General features: G+C 31.2%; 2 protein-coding genes across 2 annotated transcripts; one reads left to right on the plus strand and one right to left on the minus strand.

Annotated features, from left to right (window-relative positions):
- Positions 1-860: 860 nt before the first annotated feature.
- Positions 861-2,138, plus strand: LOC120092214 (large ribosomal subunit protein eL21z/eL21y). The gene is made up of 2 exons (XM_039050451.2): positions 861-1,143; positions 1,677-2,138. The coding sequence occupies exons 1-2, from the start codon at positions 907-909 to the stop codon at positions 1,932-1,934; spliced, it is 495 nt and encodes a 164-aa protein (XP_038906379.1). The 5' UTR covers positions 861-906; the 3' UTR covers positions 1,935-2,138.
- Positions 2,139-9,756: 7,618 nt separating this feature from the next.
- LOC120091261 (dirigent protein 22-like) lies at positions 9,757-10,708 on the minus strand. The gene has a single exon (XM_039049213.2). It carries the CDS (start codon positions 10,572-10,574, stop codon positions 10,008-10,010), a length of 567 nt encoding a protein of 188 aa, XP_038905141.1. The 5' UTR covers positions 10,575-10,708; the 3' UTR covers positions 9,757-10,007.
- Between the last annotated feature and the right edge of the window lie 323 nt (positions 10,709-11,031).

Here is an 11,031-nt window from a genome sequence, read left to right on the forward strand (position 1 = left end):
TTTGGCTTTTTGTGAGAAGTCCAAATTTCCTCATTTAATACACTTTTACACTGAGTGTTGAGTTTGATTTTCATTTGATTCCTATATTTCTAGATTTACTCTTTTACATTTGAATTGTTACTAAATGCTCACTTTTTTAGAAAAAAAAAACAAAAAAAATAAAAGTTAAACCCCATTTGATAGCCATTTTGTTTTTTATTTTTATTTTTGAAAATTAAGTATACTATTTCTACCTCCAGAGTTTTTCCTTTGTTATCTACTTTTCGCTAGTTGTTTAAAAAACCAAGCAAAATTTTGACTAAAAAAAGCTCAAACCACGAGGTTGATAGTATAAACATTATGCCAGTTGAGCTACACTCTTGTTAACATAGTATCAAATAATTTAAAATAATTAAACTAGTGCTCATTAATGTTAAAGACAAGGAGGGATGGTTGGTGAAAGCTTCTAGGTAAATGCCTAAAATATTTAGGCCGAGAGATGAAATAAAAATCAAATTCAAAATCGGATGATAAAATTTTAACGTTTGAAATTTATAGTCCAATTGAAAACTATATCAACACTTTAACATTTTGAAAAATAGGCATTAAATGAAAATTAGATTTTGACAAAAAAAAAAAAAAAGAAAAAATAATTGTCTTTCTTTTGTCGCAAAGAAAAAAACTGTAATTATATATGAAGGTGGACTGAGTTGTGACAATTTCCAAATAAAACGAAGGCAATAAAATGGGCAAAATTTGTGAATAACTTGATCCACTTCCCACCAAATGGCCCACTTTAATTCGGCCCATTGAAAGAAACAATACTCAAAAACCCTAGCTACTATATTATATATATCCCTCAAATAACTAGGGTTTCTTCCATTTTGTGAGAGAGTGTGAGAGAGAAAGCTTCATCCTGCTCTGAAGATGCCGGCCGGCCATGGACTTCGATCCCGTACCAGAGACCTCTTCGCCAGGCCTTTCAGGAAGAAGGGTTATATTGCTTTGACCACCTATTTGCGGACATACAAAATTGGCGATTATGTCGATATCAAGGTGAACGGCGCCGTCCACAAGGGTATGCCGCATAAATTTTACCATGGTCGCACAGGCCGTGTATGGAATGTCACAAAGCGTGCCATCGGCGTCGAGATCAACAAGCAGGTTCGATTCCTTTTTCGCTTCCTTTCGTTTCTGGATTGGTTTTGTTTTCGATTCTTTTATCAGATCTGTTCTGGTTTTTAGAATGTGTGTGGTTTTGGCGATTTGGAGAAGTGGATTGTGTTTGAGTTTTATAGAAGCTTATTTAGGTTTCTGTTCTATTCATTAATTTCATGGTTGCTGTTGGTTGGATAGGTATCTGTCTATCTGTGTTGCAACTCGGTGCTTATTTCTGAAATTGCTCGTCTTTTGCTAGTCGAATGATGATGTTTTGATGATTGTTGTTTGATTGTGATGTCATGTTATACTGGTTTGTAAATAGTCGGTCATTTCATATGCATTCGAAGAATAAAATGTTTTGAACTTTTGAGTAGATTCTGCCTTATGAAATATGATGATGTTCATAAAATGATTTGGTGTTTTAGCTATGAAGGGTTATCATTATAGGGTCGTTTATATGATAATCTAGGTAGCTGAACAATTGTTGTCATTCAATCAAATTAGACTCACTTGTGATGTTCAATGGAATTTTGCAGGTGGGCAACAGAATTATCAAGAAGAGAATTCACGTCCGTGTCGAGCATGTGCAACCTTCTCGATGCACCGAGGAGTTCCGTTTGCGGAAGGTGAAGAATGACGAGCTGAAGGCTGAAGCCAAGGCCAAAGGTGAAGTCATTTGTACCAAGAGGCAACCAGAAGGCCCCAAACCAGGGTTCATGGTTGAAGGTGCTTTAATGGAGACTGTGACTCCTATTCCATACGATGTCGTTAATGATCTCAAGGGTGGCTATTAGAATTTTCTCCTCTTTGAACTTATCTTGTTTTGGTTGGCTTATTTTTGTTTGATCTCTGAACTGCTTGGATAGTACAATTCTCTTTATGCTTCTAAATTTTGGATACCAAACTTATGAATTGAATTGTTTCTTAGTTTCTGGTTTCGGCCATTAGCTTGAGTAAACTAGTGTAGTTTCAGCTTTATTCAAAGTGATTTTTGTTAAGATATGTTCGTTCTAATGCTTTTGTTTTGCCTGCCCAAGGATCTTTATTGGTGATGGTTGAAGAGGCTAATATGCTTTATTTGATATTCATTATTTTGGATGTGTTTTCTCTAATTTGTTACCATTGTTTTCATATAACCATATAGATCTTTCAATGACGAGCAAGTTCTTTAAATCGACCTTTTTGGTTTTCGAATTTGCTTAATTTTGAAATCAATCTTGAAAATTAGATGATGAAACGATGAAATTCAGTAGTGGAGGTGGAAGTAGAAGAGCAAACCAAAAACCCAAATTAAATGGTGTTGTCAAAACTAGTTTTTTATTTTATGGCTTAAATAAATGTCTTTGAATTTTCTTTCATGTTATTTGTGGTTTTTTTTTTGTTGTAAAATTGTATTTTATTGTATTCTTTGGTTAATTCCTTGTGGTTTATGTTATAAATGTTAATTAGTGATAAAAACGAATAGCAAAAATGCTTTCCGTTAATTTTTTTTGACAATAGAAAATTATATATTCTTCTATTAGGGATTTTTCTTCTACGGTTGAAGGTCTTGGTTATATTTTTTCTTTTTTTAAACACTTCATTCTTTAGAATTGTTGGATCGTTTCTATGCAGTTTAAGAATTTATTTATGAAAGTTAATCATTAATCTCTCTATACGTTCATTGGGCAACGACCTGTGTCATCCATTTATCAGTTTAACCCCGAAATTAAAATAAATAAATTTGATTAAGAAAATAAATTAAGAAGTTTTGGGTTTTGGTTGGTAGAGCAGTACTTTAGGTCTCTCAGATTTAGGGGGTTCATGGATTCATATATCTGTTTCTGGAAACCATTTTTCTTTTGAGAAATATATAGTAATCACATAATATGGTAATCGCAATTGTTTTGTTTTATTTTAAATTAAAATGTATAATGTATGATATTGTAAAATAATTATCATACAATTTATAAGTTTATAAATATATAGTACAAAACATACCATAAATGACAATCATTTCTGAATCAACTATCAAGCAGATTGAAAATATTTGCTTTTATCTTTTATCTTCAAAATTACCATTCATTATTAGTTCTTAAACTTTCATAAAAGTAACGGTTTGGTTCCTAAACTTTGAGTTGTAACAATTTTATAAATTTATTTCATGCATAAATAAACCGTTGAACAAATTAGAGATTTAATTTTTTGCAAAATATGAAGTGTACATCATAAAATTTTAGAAATTGACATTTTGGGTGGCTTTTATTTCATTCATATATCAGGTAGCCCAAAGTTCTGTTTTTATTTTAGGAAAAACAAAAAAGAATAATATAGTTTCATTTTTGCCATTGTAGTCTCCCACTTTTGAAAAATAGGTTTAAATGGTCCCTCTTAATATTATCTACCTAATCAAAATTTTAAAATTATTTTAAATACAAATTTCAATTAAAAATAAATAATGTGTTTTCCTCATCCTAAAGAATAATATAGTTTCACTTTAGCGTAGTCCCCCACTTTTGAAAAATAGATTTAAATGGTCCCTCTTAATATTTTCTACCTAATCAATTTTTCTCCTCCTCGAGATTGAGAGACAGAAAAGAAATATATATATATAATTGAGATTGACAGATTTTTTTTTTTTTTTTTTTTATAATTTTTAATTTAAATTTGTATTTAGAATAATTATAAAAAAAACTTAATTAGGAAGAAAATATTAAGAAGGACCATTTAAAGTGGTGTACTAAAATAGCCAAATTAAAATTATATAAATCCAATGCACCTATCCCTACAAAACTCAGCACCTTTATTTTATATTCGTAAGTGATAAGTGATAAATAATGGAGATGGAGTCCTCCATTACTTGCAGCCGAAACATAAAATCAAAGAGGCAACTTCCTTTTTTCCCCTTAGTAAAATACCTAAAGTCCTAAACCCTACGCAATTTAAGTTAACTCTTGTATTGTTTGAATTTTGAATTTATTTCAGTTTTCGAGGTTTTAAATATAACAATAATTACTTTTGAAATCTGAATTATTTAGGTCCTTTTTGGTAATTATTTTGATAGAGACACTATTTCTACCTCCAAATTTCTACCTTTGTTATCTACTTCTTACCAGTGGTTTAAAAATCGAGCCAAATTTTGAAAACTAAAAAATATTGAAAACTTGTTTTTGTTTTTAGAATTTGGCTAAGAATTCAACGATTGTAATGCAAATTATTGTAAGAAATGAGGAGAAAATATGTTTAATATTAAAAAACTAAAAACAAAAACAAAATGGTTACCAAATGAGATCTGAATAGAAACTAAATTGAAATATGATAAAAAAGTGTTAAATCTTCTAAAATATTGAGACCAAGTACGAAGGAGATGAAAAGTTGTATTTAAACGTTTTTTTACCGCTTCCATTTTTCAATAAACTTTTGGGCAATTTGCATAAACCACACACTAAATATGGTAAATATTGACATTACACCCTTAAAATATTGCTATCTACATTAATTTCCACTGAATAATCTTTTTCGAGCTCCAATCTTTATATGGACTTTTTTGTACGGATGACCTAAACTAAGAGGAGAAAATGAGATTTGTCCTGCTTTTTAAAAATGTGGGGTTTTCTTTTTACCTTTGTTGACATTAATCCCAAGTGAATATACCAAAAACAAAACTCTCGCGCACACGCGGAGTGACCAATCTCGCTCTCTCGTTCTCTTCTGTCTCGCTCTCCTCTCTTTTCTCTCACAGATTGCTCTCTTCTCTCCATTTTTCTCAGGATCGTTCTCCTCTCATGATGTCGATCCCCAACGTTCGTCTCATTCAACAACATTGTTGGATCTAGGCACGATCTTGCTTGTTGAAGAAAGATCTCACAGACTAGAGAATAAGAAGAATGAAGAACAAAGAACGAGAGAGAGGAGAACGAATCTAGGCACTTGCCGAAGAAGAAGAGCGGTAGAAAAAAAGAAGAAAGAAAAAAATAAAAAAATGTAGAATGATGATGGGGAAGAGAGGAAAAAATAAGGATAATTTGGTAAAATTATTTGAAGATGATGTAAGCAAGAGGTCAAAATTCCTAAGTTTTAAAAAAATGGGTCAATTTTCATTTTGGATCTCCAAAATGGGTCAACCATTTCCCAATATCGTGAAGCATAATCAACTTTCAAGTCTCAGTAAGTAATTACATATCATGATAGAGCAATACTTAGGTGCAGCCTAATACTATACTCCCCTTTCCTATACACAAGAAAAAAAAATCACATTAAAAAAATTAACAAATGTCAATTTTTAACTGGGTGCACCATAGATGGGTGTAGCCTATTTTTCATCATGATATTCTAATTTGGGCTGACTAGATTATTTTAAATGTCCTAAAACTCGTAGTTTGTAAACATTAAACATATTCTATTCACAATAAAGTTACTATTGTTATTTTCTATCAATAAAGGTATTATTGAATTGCATTCTTTTATTAAAACAATAAACTAACCATGGCTATAATATGAATACTTAAATTATATGTAGAGACATAAAAGAGGATCAAGTTTTAATATATAGGCAAAAAGGTCTATAAATATATGGATAGAGTTGGGTACTTTATCCTGGGACATTATGAATGTGGTCCGCTTTGTATACTGATACAAACAATTTGATTTCAAAGTCGTTCATGTGGAGACTTGTGAGTGGGGGTATCCTATACAAAAGATGTTTGCATAAGATCAGGCCATAAAATAGTCATTTTTTCTTTATAACAACCGTTTACTGTTAAAACTAGCTATTTCAATTTGATAACCTAAGATAACTCGATCTTAATCCCGAACTAACTATGAACTCCTATTTATTCGTGATTATCCTTTAATTTGTATAGGTGAGAGTAGTTCAATGTCACCGCTCAATATGTCTCCCATTTTAGGGGTAAGACTGGATAAATAGCTGGGGACATAGTTATGCAAGATAGAGTTCACACCTACCCGTTTTAGTGTTAGCAGATAAGTTGTTCCCTTAAGTACTGACTTCTGATATTGAACAAAGAGGTCCCGCCCTCTCGTGGCTAAGAAGGATTCGGTTTATTGGTAGGATCATAAACAAATTGTTCATTAGAGGATTAGCAGAGACTTATGGAAAAAGATGTATTATAGGGGTAAAACGGTAAATTTAACCTAGTTGTAAATACGAACGACTTGTGAAGGATTGACTTACTGATTATGGTTAAATCAAGTGGACAACAATATATCTACAGTGAGGAGAGTGTAACTATTGAGCTACAGTGATATGTCTTGGTAGTTAACGAATATTGATTAATTTGGCTTAAAGAGTTTAGCCAATTAATCGAAAATCATTGAAGCTCATGATCTATAGATCCATTAGGTCTTTCTACTAGCTCGTAAAAGGATTAAACCTTAGAATAGCGTGTTGAAAGAATTTGAAATGTTCAAACTCGATTTAGGGTTTAGATTATTATATTTGATATATTTGACGTTTAATTATCGAATTAAACGTTACGATTTTAGGGAGTTGATAATATTTATATGATTTAAATACTTAATGAGGTGTTATATTAATTTAATATTTGATATTAAATTAAATTAATTTAATTATTTTTTCAATTTAGTAATTATTAAAAATTATAAAATTGAATTAATTAATTTTTAAATTATGAAATTTATATTTAAATTAAATTGAATTTGAAAATAATTTTTTAAAAAACAAGTTTAATATTTCTTCAAATAATTCATTTTATTAGAAAAATTGGAAGTGGGATAATCCCACTTATTCCATTATGAATTACACCTTAAGCTACTAAGGATTAATGGAATAATGGCTATATTATGTTCAATCTGATTTGTATGACAAACTTCTATATATTGAAGTTTTTGAACAGATTTGGAGGACATGCAAATTGAAAAAGTTGAAAAGAAAAACTGGCTTTTTCCTTTCTTCTTCAACTCTCAAAACCACTTCAAATTCTCCTCAATTTGAAGACCACACTTCAATCTAAGACCTGAGATTAGTTGAGAAAACTTTGGTGGTGGTCTACTGCTAAGATTGTAGAAGAATTCAGAGAAGAATCAAGCAAATTCGGTGGAAACATTAAAGGTATGATTCTAAAACCCTAATTTATTGAAAACTATGAACATGCATGCTAATTGCCTAAAATTGAAGTAGTTAGAGTTTTTGGATCCTTAATTGTTTGTTGAATGTCAACTCCATTATAGATAAATGACAAAATTTAAGATTTCATTTAAAAAATAGCAAAATATTTTTAAAATTGTGAAAATGAAAAAATCAAATTAAATAAAAAAATAATAATGCAAAATTGTCAAAACTACCCTCACTTAAAAAATATCCAACGTTCACATACTGAAGTTGGAGAGTTTTTAAACCGTTCAAAAAACAACAAATATACTATAACTAAAATAATTATCACGGTAAACGATGCAGCTTGCCAAACTTCAAATCACACCTACCTAACATGATTGCCACACAAACCAAGACATACATTCAAAATACAAAAAAATATCCCAAAAACATAAATAATCCCACAATAAAAGAAATAAGGGATTTTCGACTTTCCGCAGTCGAAACCAAGACACACAAGAAGTGTGAAGAACAAAATCACTCTCTGTTTGGGCGACCAACTACAAAACCTCTTTGTTCAGGCAACACCCCACAAAATCTCTCTACCCACTGCGAGGAGAATCCATTCCATTACAGCATTACTAACGAATAGTCTGGAGAATGCCTTCCATGGTTGCAAGGGAAGTGACTGTAGATCGTGGACGAAACTTTCACCTTCTCATGTATACTCTTTTCTAATCTTATCTTGTTACAAGGGACTCTGAAACCGATCCATAGAGTTTTTCATGACAGTACCACAAGATTTTTCATAGGTAGGGAAACCTTCCTATAATCTTTCTTTTCGTCCATGCATTGTAATTTGTTTTATACATTGTTTCCACCATTAAAAGTAAGAAATAAGTGCTGAACGGAAATCTTGGGATATAATATATAGAGATGTTTATTTTTCTTAAATAATTAAAGATTTACCAAATCGTTTTAAAATAATGTTTTATTTAAAAAATTTAAGAAAATTGAATAAATCTTTGATATACAAAAATATTCCCCTAATTTTTAGAATTCCAAAACAAAAATGAAACAAAAATTGTTTATTGTCGTTTAATAAGTTTAAAATAAACCCTTCAAATGCATTTGAAGAAGGATTAAAGTTATGAAAAAAGAGAAAATTCAAGGAAGAACAAGAGTCAGTGAAAGATTGAGGGCTGCTGGAATAACCGGTGGGAAAAAAAAAAAGCAAACAAAGACATAATAATTGCCAACTGTGAGGACGAGATAACTCATTATTCAAATACACTATGATTTCAGAAGCTTGGAAATCAATTATTTCAGTATGGCGATCAGACTGTTGGATGGAATCATCTGTTCCTGCTAACTCACTATTCGAATAAACTGTGTTTTCATAAGTACCAGATGATACGATGTAAACAACTACACATAAATCATTATGGGAGAAGTTCGATAAAACTGGCATCCGCCACAAAACATCCTTATCTTCAACAATCCGAATAAGATTCGAATTGTTGGAACCATCCTAGTACAATGTCAAATGAGTTATAGAGAGATTAGAAGATGGAAAAAATTTACCTTGAATATAACCAACAAGTTGTTGGAAGGACGAATTTGATAGAATATAAGTCTCAACAACTAGATAATCATGATAGTTTGAACTTTCATTCCATCTACTATCGAAAAGAATCCTTATTCGTTGTAGATCCATAGTAAAAACAGAAAAATTAAAACATTGATTATTTACTTGTTTGTAAAAAAGACCGACTTTTTTTGAGATACTGATAAAACGAAGTGTATATAAAAATTTTTAAAATGATATAATAATATAATAAGATTATAAGTGATAAAATGTGAGAAAAAATGAAAATGAAAAAATTTGAATGAAATATATCGTTTTGTTTGATGATAATAGGTATAAAATAATAAATAATTCTCAGTCGGAATCAAATATATTAATACCAATTTAAAATAATAAAAAAATAATAAGATAATGTAAAATTTAAAGATCTATAAATTAAAATCAAAATGGAGATATACCAATTAGAGAATGAATGGTTATATCAAATCAAATCTAATGCCAATTCGAAATTCCAATTGGCAAAAAAATACGCCACCTTTTTTCTCTTAAATCCATTTGGTTGGAATCTGAAAAAATTGTCATATGACTGACACATGTTTTGCCAAAATTCTTATTATTTTCGATCTTTGACATAAATCCAAAAGATTCCCAATTTTACCATTTCCTCCAAATTCCCTTATAATTTTGTATATTCAATATTCATTTTAATTCTGTGTTGAAAAAAGGAACATCATCTCTCATCATTCACTAGAAAAGAATTAAAATATAAAGAATTTGTCACATAAATTATGATTGGATAATTTGATAGGATGCACAAAGATGAGTATTGTTCTAGATGCACTAAGTATTTTTCTATGTTATATTACATGATTTCATTGGGTATAAAATTTTGGTTAAAATTTACAACACAAAGATTAAAATGGTCACATTTTATCTTTTAGAATATAAAAAAAAATCAAAGTTTGGAGTAGAGATATCAACATATAAACTTAAGTCTATTATTTAATTTCTCTTAAATACTCGGGAACTTAAACATAGCATAACAGATCAACATAGAATTTAAATCTAAACTCCACTTTTCAACTCATAACATAAAACTCACTTCTCAATTGCCTGAACATAGCAGTAAAAATACATTAGTCAAACATTTAAATTTTCCGCCATGTCTATTTAACTTTTGAAAAAGAAAAAGAAAAAGAAAAAGAAAAATTCCTAAATACTTTTTGTTTAGTAGTGGAAGACATAGACGTTATATTCCACAACGGCATCACCAGAACTGATATTCACCGCGTGAGTCTTCGCCTGAGCATACCCACGAGCAAATCGGAAAAGCCCGCCGCCACCGACCACCGGCATCTCTCTGACGGCGGAAAAAACCGTATTCCGCCCCAAAATGCTCAAATAACTTCCATTATATTTCCCTTCCACAAACGCAAAATTCATTACCATTAAGAATCCAATTTCCGTTTGCGACGCCCCCGCGTAAAATCCTTGAGCTCTTCCCAGCAATTTCGACCCAATTTCCGGCCGCTCAGTCAGCGGATCATCCGTCATTACCACCGAGCCGAACAGAGTACGCGAGGCGTTGGACGGCGGCGGGACGACAAACACCGCCGTGGGGTTCCGGCCGCTGACGATGTCGTGGAAGTAGAAGTGGAGGTGACTAAGCTTCTCCCGACGCCGGATGCCGAGCTTTTCCGGTGACAAAACGGGATCCGATGCAACGAGGGCGGAGATGAGGAAGAGGGAGAAGGAAATTGCCGCCGCGCGTCTTGGGATGAAAATTAGAGCCATGGAAGGAAATGAATGGAATCAAGTGGAGTATTAGGGGACTTTTAAAGGGAGGATTTCCAATAGCTATGGAGCGTTTGATGTAAAAGGGGAGAAGAAAAGTAAAAGGGTATTGGTGGATGGGACATTTGTGGTTGGACTTGAAAAGAACAAAAGGAAAAACACTTGTTTCATAGTTGAGGGGCATATTGGACATTTTAAAAATTTAACAACTTATTATTAGAAACAAGTTGATACAAAACATCAAAATTTGACAACTAAACTTGTAATTTAATCAAATTCAAGAAAAGTGCAAATATTTAAGGACCACTACTTAGCTTTATAAAGGTCCGTTTTTATTAAAATATACATTTTTAAATTTTATGAGCTTAAATGTAATAAATTTTGGACATCAAAGTAAAACCCAAACATTTAGGTTCGATATTAATTGTTTTTTTTTTGCTTAATTTTGAAAATTAAG

Source organism: Benincasa hispida, chromosome 11, assembly GCF_027475165.1.
Source record: "Benincasa hispida cultivar pf3 chromosome 11, pf3_genome.v1.1, whole genome shotgun sequence".
Classification (NCBI taxonomy): domain Eukaryota; kingdom Viridiplantae; phylum Streptophyta; class Magnoliopsida; order Cucurbitales; family Cucurbitaceae; genus Benincasa; species Benincasa hispida.